The sequence below is a fragment of the Rhodnius prolixus genome, unplaced genomic scaffold, assembly GCF_049639745.1.
Source record: "Rhodnius prolixus isolate KJV_2025 unplaced genomic scaffold, Rpr scaffold_7, whole genome shotgun sequence".
NCBI lineage: Eukaryota > Metazoa > Arthropoda > Insecta > Hemiptera > Reduviidae > Rhodnius > Rhodnius prolixus.
The window spans coordinates 15,410,835-15,428,538 of record NW_027411582.1 but is presented as its reverse complement, the minus strand read 5'-3'; the positions used below and the strand labels follow the sequence as shown (position 1 = coordinate 15,428,538).

General features: G+C 30.8%; 1 protein-coding gene across 10 annotated transcripts in view; it reads right to left on the bottom strand.

The window, feature by feature from the left end:
* LOC141447061 (probable sodium/potassium/calcium exchanger CG1090) overlaps positions 1-17,704 on the bottom strand; it is a 35,942-nt gene that overhangs the window by 5,706 nt on the left and 12,532 nt on the right. For 6 of the 10 annotated variants that reach the window (XM_074114240.1, XM_074114243.1, XM_074114239.1 and 3 more), the window contains 12 exons: positions 16,960-17,086; positions 15,729-15,848; positions 12,561-12,710; positions 7,435-7,545; positions 5,631-5,724; positions 4,036-4,215; positions 3,661-3,949; positions 2,969-3,189; positions 2,309-2,457; positions 1,422-1,629; positions 835-936; positions 134-265 (listed from right to left, as the gene is read on the bottom strand). In XM_074114240.1, coding sequence (XP_073970341.1) covers positions 134-265; positions 835-936; positions 1,422-1,629; positions 2,309-2,457; positions 2,969-3,189; positions 3,661-3,949; positions 4,036-4,215; positions 5,631-5,724; positions 7,435-7,545 — 1,486 coding nt within the window. In that variant the 5' untranslated portion in view covers positions 12,561-12,710; positions 15,729-15,848; positions 16,960-17,086. The remainder of the gene's footprint in view (positions 1-133; positions 266-834; positions 937-1,421; positions 1,630-2,308; positions 2,458-2,968; positions 3,190-3,660; positions 3,950-4,035; positions 4,216-5,630; positions 5,725-7,434; positions 7,546-12,560; positions 12,711-15,728; positions 15,849-16,959; positions 17,087-17,704) is intronic. The other 4 variants (XM_074114242.1, XM_074114247.1, XM_074114246.1 and 1 more) reach the window with 3 other exon arrangements.

Below are 17,704 nucleotides of genomic sequence, written 5' to 3'. Positions count from 1 at the left end.
AATTAAATTAAAATAAAATAAAATTATAGAAATCATTATACAAGGTTGTTCTCATTTATCCTCTAAAATTTTAGTATTACATATAAAGATAATAAAGATAAATTATGTAAATACCATACTAAATTATATTTACCTTTACTGAAAACTCTGACTACAGAACCTGGTTTGATAATGCTTGTTTTTATAAACCAAGGTAATCCTAAACATATGAGTATGTCAAATACGTTACTTCCAACTGCATTCGATACAGCCATATCACCATATCCTGGAATTATCAGATTGATCGAAATATTTTAATACATAATATCGAAATATAAAAATTATAAAGGGAAAAGAAATTTCTAGCAAATTTTAGTTTCATAGTACGCTTGCTTTCCATATTTTTTGACAGGTTTTGGAATTTTTATCCTATATCAGCGGTTGATCCAACATCAGTTTGATGTAGAAAATTTGAATTTCACTTATGTTCTCAGTAATTGAAGAGGGTTTGACAGAAACATAAAATAAGTGTAAATTAGATTCTCTACGCCAAACTTAAGATTCAACTCTAATAAAAAGATGAAAATCTCAAACCTCATTTCTCAACCAGCTTTGCGTATCCAACCACATTTTTTAAACTTCTAGTACTCTTAATAGTTGACACTTAAAGAAGTGTTTATAAACATGCGTTCAATAAGTCATCATTGAATCATTTATTCAATTCTTTTCCTTAAAAGTTGAATTTTAAATTAAATGCCGCACAACTTATTGTTAAATAAAGAAAACTCTATTGTAGTTTTTGAATTTATTCGCCTTAAAGCAAAACCCCCAATTTAAATGTATTATTTCTCTCACCTTCCCTAACCACAGCCAAACTGGAAAGAGCATCAGGTACACTGACACCAGCAGCTACAAATGTTAAGCCCATTACAGTGTCCGGGATTCCCAAAGTGCTTCCTATACAAAATTTACAATTAATAATCAGAAATAACCTTTTCATGCTAAGTAGCGCCCTTTTACTGCCATTAGGATTCTAATAATTATAATGTAATGCTTTTTCTTTACTGGTTGTAGAAAAATAAAATCTATATTTCAGTAAAAATAATAAAAAATAAAGAAAGAAATACTAAGAAAATATGCCGAGAAACTGAAACTAACCTAGGCAAGTTATTGGTTGTGGTTATAAAAATAATTTCTAGTTTTGACCGTTTAATAGTGAACACATCAGCTGATAATGAATGGAATAAAATAAAAATAAATTTTCATTAAAAAAAGTTGAATTCAGATGAGTAAATACCCTTCCAAATTTTATTTAATTGGTTATAAGCAGATTTTTTTTAAAAAAAAATCCAGTATAACCAGTTATAAATGAAACTTTAAGAATGGCATTTGTTAAATTTTATTCGGTTTACTTGAATAAATAAAAATCGCAAGTAACTCACCAATGATGGTAATCATCCAAACCATGATATACGAATAAAATGATATCCACAACATTGATACTAAAAACGTGAATGAGTACCAATTCTGGTATTTCTCTGTCTTACAATCTGGCATCGTTTTCTGAGCAGCATAATGTATTGGATAACAGATTCGCCACAGCATTAAAGCCATCTTATCTTCTGTTTCGGGCCTCACCAATGGTGATAACTGCAGAACGATGCAAAAAGAATCAGATGACAGTTTTAATTGAGTGCTAAAATTTTATTATGGTATTGTAGATGCGGAATGAGATTTTTTACATTTTTTTTTAATAACTGCTTGATGAAACGTACGCTTATAATATAATAACTTTGCATTCCTCTTTGATGGAAGGACGTTTTAAATTAAAACATTCCATAAATTTGTTTCGGCTTCAGTTTTTGATTCCCCTTCCCAAAATAGGCGTACTTCAATAAACTTTGCTTGCTTATTAGTTTTGCGACAATGTAATATTTATAATAAATAGTTTGAAGCAAGGCTGATTGTGTTTCCCAGTCACAGGAATCAACAAAAGGCTGTGCCACAGAAAAAATATTCTCTTGTTTGATAAAAACGGCTTAATGGGGAATTTATATGGAAACAATATTTTCACGATAAAACTACTTAAGTATAGCAAGTTGGTAGTAGCAATGCGTGAGACCTAGATAAGGCAGAGAGTGCTTTTAATTTTCTTAGCCCAAGAGCTTTCCCAGTTGACTTTTCAGAGGCCACAAGAAAAAGCAATAGGCGCCAATGTTTACAGATTTAGGCAACCCATGATTTAAATGTTTTAAATATTTATTTCAACCTCCTTATCTATTTTTCAAGACAAAGATTTGATTTTTCCTTAAAAATGAGTTTCTTATACCTGAACAGTTGTTGGTTCTTTCGCTTTGTAGTATTCTGGTTTTGGCGGAGGCGGAACTGGAGGAGGTTGGCCTTGCGTAGTTGGCACTTCGACTAATGTGGCTTGGCCTTCACCACCGTTTGGCATGCGACCGGCAGATTGATCTACACCTTTTTCAAATATTTTATATAATTAGTACTTTCCAAAATTGCTTAAAAAAATAAACATTTCTAAATTCAATAAGCTTCTAGTATTTTGAACACTTGATACTTAAAAAACTGTTTATAAATATGCGTTCAATAAATCATTGGTATTTTATTTGCAGCATAAATAATCTCAAACAAATTGTAGATGATCTTCAATCTCCGAGGAACAATTTTATAAAAGTACTGTAACTTGTGTGCCAGCGCAATTTGATTTCCCTTTTTCATTTTAAACTCATTATGGAAAATGAGTTTTATTTATATCATTAAACGTACAGTATTTGTAATAAATTTAAAGCATATTTTTGTCTCTTCATTTTATTTCTTCATTTACTATATTTAACAAATTTCGGAATTCATTAAAAATATTGAACGAATTTCGGTAACAGACTACACGTGTACAAGAAAGCTGCAAAAGCAGTATTATAAAATAACCAATTAATGAACAATAAAATATTTTTTCAAGAGTTAGTGATACCTCTTTCAATAACATGTTGGTTATTGGCTGCAGTAGAAGTGGCACTGTAACCTTCTTTTTCTTCCAACGTTTTATATGAGACTAAATGTTGGCCTTCAGCCTCTTGATGTACATTTTTGCAAGGAACTGGCCATGTCTGTGCCCATTTTTCGAACTCAGCATTATAGGTCAATACAACACAGTAACAACCGTACATTAACAACAGCATTGAGCTTTCCATCCTGAAAATAATTATACTTAAATTGAATACTCTCTTAAAGTTGGTTAAACCTTCCTTTTTTGAAAATATTTACTCTTTTATGAATGTGGAATGTAAGCCCGTTAGCAACTGTATCTGACCTCCAATTATGTGTAATATATATTTATGTATGATAAAAAATATGTACTCAAACAATTACAATTGCTGTAAATTTCATCTTTAATTAGTTTAATTAAAGATCTTAGTTTAATGGCTAGCATTGAACTGTGGTATAAGTAATTCATCAGGGTTCGATATCAGCAAGATTAAAAACGATGATGACAGTCATCATAATAAATAAAAATTGGTGTTATAGGAACAAGAGAATCTGAACAAACGGTACGTTACTTTAATTGGTACTGCGCTTAGTGTGATAGGTCCAGGTATATAAATTTGTAATGCTTAAAATTTTCATTAAATGTAAAAGTAATATTCAACTTAAAATACTACTTACCACGTTATCTGTGAATCGTAAATGACAACAAGCATAGCTAAGATAGATATCAAATAGAAGAAAGAATCTCTGCATAGAGGCCACCAATTTAGATAAGAAACTGTACCACCAAATATCGCACAGATAGCTATTACAAACATTATGTTAAATACGGCCGAACCAATAACACCGGATACACCGATATCATCCTTAGCCAAGAACACGGCTATGACTACTGTAGCAAGTTCGGGCGCTGAACTTCCAGCCGCCATGAAGGTTGCACCAGCAACATCTGGCGAAAGTTTTAGCACTAAAAAGGAATAACAACTTATTATTAAACTATTTTTTTACGTAAAGTTACTAAATAAAAAAAAAAGTTTCTGTTTATATACTTACCCTCACATATTCTGTCTAAGGAGGTGACGAAATAGTCGTCGCAAACTATTGCCAACCCTATGAATGAGTATATGCATAACAGTAAATGAATAATTAATGCACCATGTTTTCTGGCTGAAGGTCCGATCAACGGCCTTGGGAATTGTTGTATGGCTGGCGGAGTGCAATTCTTTTCTGTTTCTGAAAATGATAAAATATATGATTTTTGTGTTTGTGTGTGTAACGATCTAAAGTTAAAAGAAAATCAATTTCCTTAAACTTTTATCAAACTTCAAAATGCAGTCATAGATTTTATTAAGTCACAATGTTTACTTCTTTAAGATTGCTAGCTTGCCAACAAACCATGTTACTGCATAACCGAATTTTTAATAATAAATTAAATAAATGGCAATAATGACTTATTAAAACTTAAATGTTAGCAACTGTTATAAACTGGTGAAGAATTATGAATAAACAGAATCAGATGCGAGACCAAGAATACATCAAAATGTATTAGAGAATTTAGAAAAAAAAAAGGATTAAGGCAGATCTAACGATGGATAAAGTTCTGGTTTAATTTTGGATGAATTTATTACAGCGAGATTTAGTAACTACTAATATCAATGGCGGTCAAAAGCTTACTAAAACGGATCATAACTAATTTTGGGCGAATTATTTAATTTAACTTTAATATTAATTGAATTAATTGAATTTAAAATATTAATTGATTCAATTTAAATTCCTTACGGTGCAGATTACTGCAAGGAGTAGGCCCAATAATTTCTTTTTATTAGTCTAGCGCAGAGTTAAGTTCAGCATTTTGTGGGAATTATTCAAAATAACAATATGGTCAGTTATAACTCAGTTTTAAACACTATACAGAAAAGCAAATGCAATACATGTAAGGTAAATGTCTTTGAAATTATTCGTCCATTTTGAGGCACTCATGAAACTAAACCAGTGATGGAGAGGTTATTCTAAAAGAATGCAATTACAGGATCAGAATCTGTAAATCATTAGTTATAAATCCGTATAAATGCGAGGTTCGTGATCTGTAAATTTAGACAATGTTGAAGAAAAGAGAAAACAAAAAAAAATACTGGTGAGAATGAATAGAATTTAAATGCCAGAAAGTATTTGAATTAGAACATTCGATCTTTCTTGACATTGACAGGACGGCAGGAACAGAACTTAATTGACACTAGAGAAGGAAACGATAATGCTGTGGACATTCTACGAATATCCGATAGGTTATTTAGAGTGAAGTAATTTCCTTGCTAATGATGATGTATACATTGATAAATTATTTCTGTTGATAAAATACATATAAAATTAGCACGAATACAAATATTTAGAAATGCGAAATTAACAACTAATTAATCCATGATTAAACTAGTAGGTTGGATTCTGGAACTTAGTAGCAGAATAATCTGCAATGTGAAGAGTTCTCATCAAATAATTTCTCACATTTTGTATTCTTCTACTAACGTTGTAAAGATGGAAGAAATAAAATAACAAAAGACCTAACGGGCATTCAGATAATTCTTCGTACACATGTTTATAACCAATAAACTAAATAAGATAGTTTTCATTTGAAAATAATTGACTTGGTTTACCTTGTTGCCCACTAGTAGGAGTGGGCGACTCAGTCGTAATACTCCATTCAAAAGGTTCTTCTTCAGTTGTTGTCAGAAATATATCTTCTTCTGCCTGCATCAAACAAGTTATCATTATTCAATTTTTTTTCCTTACTGTTTTATAAATAAAATAGGCCCGTAAAAAATGAATCTTTCTAATAGACATGTCTGCGTTAATGAGGCCTCAAATTATACTTATACTTTTATCCCAGAGGAGGCTTAGGTTCATCAGGGTAGTATTATTGGTCCAATTATCCACAATTTATACACTTCAGACTACTCACATCGTCGTAACACCATGATCTACACTAACGCAGATGATATATAGCCTTTCTTGCAACAACACTTGCATTTCCAGAACAAGGTTTTTGATGGAAATCAAATTGAATAAACAAATATGCCAGAATATAACGTTCTTTCTCAGATTTACTAATCCGATTATTGAAATCAGGGAGGTCACTAAATAAAGGAATAAATCAGGAATATAAACTGGGTGATAACTCCTCTTTCTCCTCGTATTTTCAACCTAGACATTTATTTTTGAAGAAGCTTTACTACTCTGCGGGTGTAAACTTCAAATACAATAATAGTAATAATAATAATAATAGTAATAATAATAATACAGGGAAGGGATTAGGTATGAGGTTAGCATACTGGACTCCCACGCGGAGGTCCCGGGTTCGAATTCAGCAGCTGACCCTTAGATTTTCTCTTCCTAGGAGCTTCTTACAGCTCACTGTCCGGTGATGGACAGTGTTGTCTATAACGAGAGAACACTGTCCGGAGGCCGGCAGTGCACTGAAAAAAGCTCCGGGCGCTAATAACCTCAGCTGTTGATGCGCCAAAAAAAAAATAATAATAATAATAATAATAGTAATAATAATAGTAATAAATACCTGGAACCAGGAAGTATAAATTAATACTTCACTACTAAATAACTTTTTTAAAAAATATATGAAGAAAAAGATATGTAAATAATATCTATTCAATAGCTGGCATGTTCACTAATTAAATTTCTCAAATTACGAACATAATACTTTTTCCTATCCTCCTTTTCATTATTAAAAAAGATGGTCCGTTTCAATCAATTTTATTCACTTAGGAACTTTTCTGGGAATAAAAATGTCCAAGTTAATCAATATTATGTGGTATTTGGGTTCCACTAAGCAGAATTCTTTCCTAAAGATCTAATAATGAACAAAGGTATCATGGAAGACGAATAGATAAAAGTCATCCGTGGGAGAAAGTAATAATTTGAGAGAATTAGACTGCACCGTTTATTTTGAGCAGGTAACCTAATGATCGCGATAATATCTTAATTCTACTGCATCTAGAGATAGCACGAATACTCCATTAGTATTGTTATGAAACAATTTAGAATCAGCTGTGATAAAATAACTTTGAAACAGCAATGTGCAGCACTCCAACGTTTTGGGGTATTCTGTTTAAAAATAAAAAGTTTTTAATTTTGTTTTTGTTTATTACTACTGTGGTGAATTTGGAATTAATGATAGTATTTTCAGACAGCTTATATATTTTCATTTCTCAATAAACAGTTAATGTGCAAACAAAATTTAAACAAAAAAACTAGAGCTTAACGATTAGAATGAAAATTAGCGATGTATTTTTTTTTTTTTTTTTTTGAACGTGCAATGTTTAAGTAATTCCAGTAAATTTCTTCACTTTGCTTCGATTAATTATTAAAAAAACTAAACGAGTTGGCACATGAGCTCAAAAATTTATTTATTATTTATAAATATATATTATGTCTATATTTACTTACAGATGTAGGTGTTGGTGTAATGGATGTCTGTTCTGTATGAACCAAACCGTATATTAGTACACAGAGACCCCAAGCAAGGGTGTACCGCAGTCTTCTTCGGGCACCCACCATCTAAAAGGATAAAACATAATTGTTGTTGTTGTTTGAATTCAAATCAGTTATAAATTTATATTAAATACAATTAACAAATTGAATAATAAAGTTCAGATTTCCTAGTGAACATTTGATAAATATATTATTTCTTATCTAACCGCAAGATAAAAAAAATAGTTGTTTAATCTTTAGAAAAAGGCTGATTTTAATAAAAAGAAGAACATATGTATATTTTATTTAAAATAATGATAGAAATTGATAAGAGATATTGCTAGAAATGACTTTAATGGCATTGAATAATTTAATGGCTTTTAGATTCGTAAAATGACAAGTCAAGCAGTCAATTACCCAGGATTTCATATCGAAAATTACAAATACTACTAGCACAACATTTCCCAATTAATATAATGTTTCAGCTAATGTTTCAGGCTTGGTTAGTTAAACGACTTAATGTAATCTTTATTTAGTTTTTAACGTTAGCCATGTATGTTAGTTGAATAATTTTCTAAAACTAAACGTTTTGCTAGTCTGCCTTTGCAATAAATATTTTTGTTGGCTAAAAGAGGTTATTATTCCATACAATGGAGATGGGCTTGTAGAATGGCTAGTTCTTTGTAAGCTTAAAGAATGCACTGCCCATTTTAGGAAGGCTTTCAACAAGCAATTGTTTCCGTTCAGTTGGATGCATGTTCTCTACCATTTCGTTACTTTAGTATACTTTCAAGTGTGGCATGCTAAAGATCATTATACCTGAGTTATTGTTACTTCTTTCTTTGACAATCTGATAATTTCCTTAATTGAATCCCACGTCATATGCCGAACATAAGGTACTTCAACCCTAGTATACTCTTATTTGGTGCAGATTTTGAAAAAAAAAAAAACAAAAGTTTTTAGCTAATACCCAAAGATACGTCATGGGACCTGTACTCTCATCAATAGCTTCGCTATGTATAAGTATAGATGTTATAATCTATTGCAGAATGAAGAAGTAGTCACCTGGACTTGAACCTGGCAACTCTGGCTTGCAATTTCACCTGCTAAAATCAGTGTTCATCCCTTCTAAATATTATTATTAATGTTTTAAACTCAGTTACGTTGTGTATAAGAAGATCGCAAGGATATTAGCGTTATAATCGTCTAAGAGGATGATCTGGAATGTGACGAGATGATAAATGGCGGTACAAGAGGATTGGAATAAGACTGTAAGTTTTCATGAAATAATTTCTAAGCCTGTTTGGCTTTAAATTTGAACTCCCTACGATTTAAAGAGAGAAAAACCATTTTGTAAAACCACTTTTTCGAGTTCAGGTGGACCTCAACCTGATTTTTTAAAAATTTGAAATCTAAAAAATCGAAAATCTGAACGATTACAATACCTTCTCTTAATAGTAGAGCAAGAGAATGTAAAAACAGTCACGCTGAATGCTTAATTCAAGAAATATTTTTATCTATTATGAGATAATTCATTATAACCAGGTCTAAAGTACGATACTATAAGTCTTCTACCAGAAATGGAATGGATATGGTCAGTAATTGGTTAGTTGACCATGACCTTAAAAGGTTGACACGGATTTGGATTACCCTTATTTCACCCGGTTCTTTGTGATAATGTTCTGTATTGATGATTTCATTCAGATGATTTATCAGCTATTTAAAATGTGAAAGAAAATTCATTTTCAGCTAAGTCTTTGTACGCATTTATTTTAAAAAATAAAAGATAAGATTATAAGCTTAAATGTTTTCTTTTTTTTATTTTTTTTTCTAGTGTGTTAAGAAATAATTAGGCTGTAGGCAATCTCTTAAATTGATTGGTTAGTGGGTAATCCAGGTAAACTAGTAAAAATCTTAATCTTGGAGAGGCTTCTTCGTCATTAAGGTTAGCGTTAATAAATGGGGTTGAGGAAATGAAAGAAGCTGAGGGGCAAGCTTGTCTGATAGTGTGTAGATCAATATGAGTTTGTGATGGCACGCATCATAGAACCTCCCAAACACCAATACCTTCATAACCCAAACAATCCCTTCTTCTCCTTCCATTCAAAACTCGTCCTCCAATAATAACTCTATTTAAACCAAATTGTTTCCTTCCAATCCAACTTCTGTTTATCGCTATCATTCCTTTTCATACTTTTAACATAACAATTTATCTCTTATCTGCTAATTTTCTACTATTAAACTGCTTTCAAAACTTGTTATCACAAACTTAATAATATTTATTTAATGATATAAAATTAGAATTTTATTAGCTTATTATTATCAATCATTTGTTCCGTTCTACTGGTCATATCTTTTTCAATATTTTGTTCTAATATTTCGCTCTATTTTATTAGTTTTAAAAGATTCCATTGGAAGTGAATTCCCAAGAGCTAATGTTCACTAATGTGACCTAAAAGATGTATTTTGGAATCCACTAAATAGAGCTTTCAATCTTTTCGGTTTGAGATTAGAGTTAAGAGTCTGTGGAAGGGCTCTTGAAGCATGTTTTTTTCCCCCTTGAAGAGCTAAACTCTAAATCTTCGCACATCGCACTAACCCAAAGCCTTTCACCTTGACAAACCGCTATTTGAGTTTACTTAGTCAGCAGTGATCCATCATCCGAAGGCTGTCCGGTTTTCTTGAAGTAAGTGCAGTGATTTTATACGAGTAACTACAGGATGGGGCAAAAGGTATAATAAACAGGTTTTAAAGGAATGTAAAACAAAAACAATTCAACTTACAGAAATTATGTTTATATTGTTTAATTCAATACAGAATCTAGTTTTTTACATTAAGTTTGAAAGATGATATCACGTAGGTGGCGGCCGTCAGCCACGATGCACTCTTGAAGGCGAATTCTGAAGTTTTCAACCGCTCTTCTGCACATTTCGTTGGGTATTGAAAACCCAAGAGAAATTCACCAGAGGCCACTTCACTTCCCTAAAGTGACTGTATGGTGTGCAGTATCCTAATTTGGGATTATTGGTCCTTACTTTTTCGAGGATAATGGGCGAACCGTCACTGTCACCGCTGAGCGCTATGTGACAATGTTGGAAGAGTTTTTTTGAACCTGAGCTGGAAGAATTGAGTGAAGCAACTAATCTGGGAGAGTATCTGGTTCCAACAGGACGGGGCTACATCCCACACTGCTAGGATTTCAATGGCGAGATTGAGGCAAGTGTTCCCCCAGCGCCTCGTCTCTTTGAGGGGTGACGTGGAGTGGCCTGCGCGCTCACCAGATTTGAGCATTTGTGATTTTTTTCTTTGGGGTACATAAAGGAAAAAGTTTTTAAACATCGTCCACGTACCCAGGAAGAACTTAAGGACAGAATCAGAGAGGAAGTTACGGCAATACCCATCGAAATGGACACATTCTGCACATTTTGTTTTTAAAAAATCTGAAGAAAATGATTTGCTGAGTTTAAATCCTCTCCTAAATAGCATCACCAAAGCATTTATTACAAGGATCTCTTAAATCTAATAAACAGTAAAATAAATTACAAAGGTTAGAACTTAAAATGTTGGAGTAAAGAGTTTTATTTATAGCTAGTTACCAATCTAATGTAAAGAGTGAATATAGAGGACTTAGCGTTGGCAGTATGTAACAATCATGATATTGAAACATGCTCGCCTAGAGATACTCATTTAACAGATACAGATAGTTCTATTAACATTGCAACCCTTTAATGTTCTTAGCATCTATAAAAGAGCTACTGTAATCAAAAAGCCTTTGTGCAAGATTATATAGGAGTTTTCTTTGGGTGTTATCTGGTGCGGAAAATCGCTGGAAAATATGTAAAATATGTGTGTCAAACAGCATGTAACTAGTCTTTACTTTACTATTGAACAATTTAATTTATTTCATTGAAATGGAATAGTTCAACTTAATAATCCTAAAGATCTGAGAGTTTCATAATAATAATAATCTAAATTGATTAATTTCTGCCAAGTAATATTTCTTTTTGCAACTGTTTCAAACTATTATGAAACTAAATATAATTTTTGGCACACAAAAACAACAACAACAACAATTCTAAAAGATCTGATGTCCTCTCACTACCTCAAGTCTTGTGTTTATCAATTTACACAGAGAAAACAAACATAACAGCACTCCAAAACACCACCAGCTGGTATACAAACAAGAATCTTTAATACTACGAAAGTATCAGACGTCAATGTTTTCAACGAAAGAGCAAATAGATTTCAAAATATCCATTTTAAAAATAAATAAGAAATGCCATAAATTTCTGATTAGATGTAGAAAATATTTTCATTTACACCTTACATTATATCTCTTTAACCGATCGGCTCTCTACCAACTACTGTTATCTACTAACATTCCTTTGTTTTCTTTCAGATTTATAGAATAACTGTTTCTATACCTATCTCTAAATTTTTATCCCAACTAATATTTGTCCCAGTCAACTTTGTTAAATCTTCTTAATCAACCTGCGTAGATCACTTTCTATATCGTATTACTCTTTCATAGACGAAGTGTTCCCTTTATGCCCTGCGCTCCTAGTTAATCGTAATGCATTTACGTTTAGAATGTCTGATGACCTATAACCTCTCCAGAAAACAGTACCATAACCCTACTTATTTAACTTAGGATTGCCATAACTGGCTTCCCAGATTATAAATAACTAAGATCTAATAACTTTCTTCGTCTCTATCACAGCTACTTCATAGAGAGGACCGTTAATATTGTGTAAAACCTTTCTTTCTCAGACATATATGATTGATTTTTCCACCATTATTAAGATCCATGATTCATGCTAGTTTGACATTTGCTGGTTTAATATGACATATATTTTGGATTGTGTTGAAAGAATTGCAAGCATTAAAGTTCAGTGAAAACGTACATTTCATCAGGCTTTGAAATTGTAACTACTTAAATATTAATTAACACATTGTAATGACACAGAATTTTAAATTTTAAAACTGAGTAGAATATTTAATTGATTCATGCATGTTTTTTTTTTAAGACCATACTGATAAAATTTCATGTAAGTTTTAAAATGGCATCCATAAATATAAGTACCTAATTTAAGTTTACTTACTGTAATTATTATTATTGTGTTTTAGACTAAATGTGAAGTTGATTTTTCGAAAAATACATTGTAAACACAAGGTCCGGGACTAACTGAAGTGGGCGGCTTTAAAAATAAATTTTCTTTCGTGCTTCAATTACTTTCCACTTTCTTGGTTTACTGAAAAATATGAAATTTAAATATAATTTTTTTTCTATTTATAGTTGAAAAGAAATTTTATCTTGTTGCAGATGTAAATAACAAAATTAATATAAGAAAATACTCAGTGGTAAACCTCTAAAGTGCACCCAATTCCCAATAACCATTAATTGTCGATAATGGTTAACTCACTATTTCTTTCACTTCATCATAAGATAATCTTTTGATATCCAAAGAGAATTTACTGTCATTGTTAAATAGCAAAAAATTATTTAATTAAATATTTAGAAAGGAGGAGTGACTAACTAATACTTTATCAATTTTATTTTTTAGAGTGGGCTAATTTTCCTTAATTAGGGATATCCTTGTGCAATTAGCAATGTTAGGTGTGGAGAGATGAAATGAATAACAATAGCTTCAACGAATCTGTATGTTATTATTTTTTATAAAGGCACATCAACTTCAAAGCCTTGTTTTTTTTAAATGCACTGTAGGCCTCTTTACAGTGTTTACTTGTCACAAATATCTGTCACAGATACGCTATGAATGTAAGAGGCTTTCTGGAAAGAGAAAAATCTAAGAGCAGACAACTTAACTAGAATCCGCTGATTCCGCAAGGGAATTCCGTGCACATTAAACCATGTGCTAAACCTTCCAAATATTATGATTAAAAATTGAGGATGCAAAATACCAACAACTTACATTGCTTAAAAGGTGATACCTAGAACACAACCTATGCTTCTGTTTTCACAGTAAAATAAGCTGAAGTAAGAACTTTAAATTATACATTCTTTTAATTAAAAACTAAAGCTTATAAAGTTATTAAGAGTTAAATTTTCCGTATTATAATTGACATATAAAATCCAGATTATAAGTTACAAATAAATATTAATTAAAAACCAACTCAACCAAAATGCTATGATTAATATGATTTATGGATGAATTCATTATTTAACCTCAACTCTAAATAGCTATTAATAAATATACTGTGCACAAAATGACATCTAGATTTAAGAATTCCAAGCACGCCGATAAAAGACTTAACTTCCTTAAGTGGTAATTCTATTTTAGTTCTTTTTCTATTTCTTTCAGTGAAATAATTCCTACAGTCCAGTAAACAGGGTTAAGCTTTTGAAAATTGAATTGCTGTCAAAAATGTTATAGCAGAATAGAATATTTTTGTAGCGAAGTAAAATAAAATATTAAATTAAATTTAGAGTCGTTCATTCAATAAGTTTAATGCTCCAGGAAAAAAAGAATAATATTGCATTTTTAATGGAAAGAAAACAATGTCACGTTTATTTAAATTAGTTCGACTTCTTAAAACAAAATTCGTTTTAAATAACTGTTTAAATAAAATTTGTAATTTCGTTGGTTTATAACGATTTTTTATTTAACCTAAAAAAAAAATGTATCTCCTAATTGGATATTTATTTTTAATACTATAAGAAAAGAAAAATTCAATGTTTTAATTCAGAGTTTTCATGAATATTTATTTGCAAAATTTCTAACATGTGGGGTAATACACATTACTCATTAGGTGGTAATGCATTTTAGAAGTTTGCGTGACGGGTCACTTCCCTATAATTCTGTAGAAATCAATTTTCTTCTTTAAAAGGAAAAAGTCACGATCAAAATTGGTAGCTTTTATAGCAGCAATATGTTAATAAAACAAAATTTTGCAAGAGTAGTTAACGAGAAAATTGCAGTAAACAGAAAAGCATTAATAACTACTTCGGAAAAGCAATTATTTAAATTTTAAATAAAGATATGTAGAAATCTCACTCATACTTTTGTATTAACTGATTCAGAGGTAATAATAACTTTTGCAATTTCTGATGAATCCCAGAAGAACTAATAGAAATGACAGACATTTTTTTTTTAGAAAGTTAGCGCACAATGTTAAAGAGGATTGCGAAAAACTTAATAATAATTTAAGTTGTGGATTTTGATCTGAAATAGCGTGGAGAATTATCCCAGCAATCAGATGCTTTTATGGACTTTTGTAACACCAACTTAAGAATAGATCTATAAAGTTTTAAGGTCTATAAATGTAGATAATTCTATTTAAATACGGCACAAAATATTGAAGTTTTAGAAAGACAAATAAGCTCACATCTTTGTTTTTATGGTAAGGTGGTCTTCAGAGGGTAATATAAGGAGTTCTAAGTAGAGTAAGTTAAGATAGTAAAGATAAACAGTTAGCCAATAGTCCTTCAATTAATCCGTAGTATGTTTGGACAGGTGATTCAGTAAGGAAGACCTTCTAAGATGCTCGAAGTGTACTTGATGAATCTGTGCACTAAACACTTGAGCAAAGAAAAACCAAAGGCTACGTTGATAAAATCGAATGTGTCAGAATGCCTGAAGTCTGCTATATCTGCATTTTTTTTTCGTAAATAGATGACCGTAGAAACATTTCGACAATGGTCCAATATTTCTGTACTTATCGCAAAAAGAAAACAGTAAAAATGTCCATCCATGACGATTAGGTTTCTGTAATCCTTGAGCTAAGTTAAACTTCTAAGAATATTTTCTATCAGATAAATGATTCGAATTTAAGAAGAGGAGGTAATAAAGTAAATAAATAAAATCAAGAATAAAAATGAAAATAAATTCAATAAAAACTGATTGGATGAAAGCTGAAAATGCTTGTATATTGAAGTGGCTATCTTGAGGGGGAAATTACTATCTGAAGAGGATTTGACACCTTCTCTATATAAGCAAAAGACTCTTTACATCAAGTCTATTTCATTTCTAAAGAGGTATTCAATTCAAAATACACTTGCAGGAAGTAATAAATCTTGATATACCATTCATTCTCTCTTCCTTCTTCTGTTTCTTTCTTTGATCGAATTCTTCCAATAATGATTTATTAATTGGTTCATTTTTTTTTTTTTTAAATTTATTATAGCGGTTAAATAAGTCACGAATATGCTCGCAAACATTACACGAATGTTATGTACAGTAATGCCAATTATTATTGTTATTATTGTAGGTGGGCTTTACATTCAAAAAAACTGATCAGATCAAACTTACTTTACTATAAATTTATTTCATAAATAATTTTTAAAAAATCCGAGGTCTACAGCGGGAATCCATCCCAGTTTCAATGGAAAGGACAACTTAAAATCTTCCTTTAGTTCTTGCCGCAGCAACCTTTCAACAGAATATTATATCGAAATTACCGGAATTATCGTTTTACTTAATATATCACGGTTCGCCTAGAACGATTTTAATTGAAAAGTTCACCAACATGAAAAATTTTTCTTTCTCCTTATTATTTGGGTCAAAACTAACCAAAATCCACTGAAAACCAAATCGGTTTACATTGCGGATTTTTTTTTTTTAATTTTTCAGGTCAAAAAACGGCTTTTTTTTTTGCATGGTTAAGCCTAATAAATGGAAAAACAATACAGTTTTTTTGCAAAACCAATGCATGCATTTTGAAGCTGAGGGAATTGACGACAGATTGATGTATTTTATAAATGATAAAAATGAAATTTCGACATTCAAAATCAATAAAAAAGACATTTTTGAGCAAAATAAGGGAAAAACAAGGGTTTCTCGCATTTCAAAGCTTACTTAACAAATAAATCAACGTTTTTTTGTGGAAGGGAATGGGACTTTTCCTGCAAAATACAATATTTATACACAGGAAAAAGTGAAATAAGCCCTGCAATGCGATAAAAAATTATTTGGGCTCTTTTAATCCAAAAAGTTTCCTTAAATGAATTTGAATTGGAAAATTTCCCTTTTCCCAGTGTATAAATATTGTATTTTGCAGGAATTTTTCTCATTTTTGAAAAGTCCCATTCCCTTCCACGAAAAAAAAACGATGATTTATTTGTTAAGTAAGCTTTGAAATGCGAGAAACCCTTGTTTTTCCCGTATTTTGCTCAAAAATGTCTTTTTTATTGTTTTATTGATTTTGAATGTCGAAATTTCATTTTTATCATTTATAAAAGACATCAATCTGTCGGCAATTCCTTCAGCTTCAAAATGCAAGCATTGGTTTTGCAAAAAACTGTATTGTTTTTCCATTTATTAGGCTTAACAATGCAAAAAAAGCCGTTTTTTGACCTGAAAAATTTAAAAAAAAAAATCCGCAACGTAAACCGATTTGGTTTTTAGTGGATTTTGGTTAGTTTTGACCCAAATAATAAGGAGAAAGAAAAATTTTTCATGTTGCTAAACTTTTCAATTAAAATCGTTCTAGGCGAACCGTGATATGTATATATATTTATTTTATCTATTTTTAGTTACTTACTCAAAACATCCACGATTGTCTTTAAGCTTTGACTGCACTACAATAAAAGTAGGTTTTTTTTTTCTCTTGTTCCAATTACTGAGCGATTCAATCCGTGCTTTGGCCGGTTTTTGTATTTTGAGAGTTCCTAAAAACGAATATACGCTATGAAAAACATAAAAATATTTATACTGCTACTCTTATTTTACATAAAAAAAAGTTTATCAAATTGTAATCCTCAATTTTTTAGGAATAGAATAAAAATATATTCATAAATGTGATTCCATTGGTTCAAATAAAAGAAATGACCAAAATTGAATCTAACACTCGGAAAGTTGAGTGTTTTCAGTAAACTGCACTGGGATTGGAGATTATTGACAAAAATCTGGCTTGTCTTCCATTCTTTTTGTAATTCTTGATAGAATGAGTTAGTAAGACCATGGTAGTTATCAAGTTCAATCAAGTTTATTTGAACCTTTCCATTATTTTGGTACTACGGAGGCCCTGGCTTCTAGGTTTAAAGATATGCCTGCCTCTACAGGGTACTGGATGTAAAAACAGGATAATTTTATAACTCAACCAAAGCAATTACTTACTTTTATTCATTAAAGAAAACGAGAAAAACTAGATAATTTCAAAAATTAAAAAAAGTAATAATAATCAGAGGATGGTGTAAAATAAAAAAAAAATCTTTAATGGAATGGTTTTAAGCAATAACAACAGACGTAAGTGATTTAAAGAATGATTACGAAACAATTTCATTTTC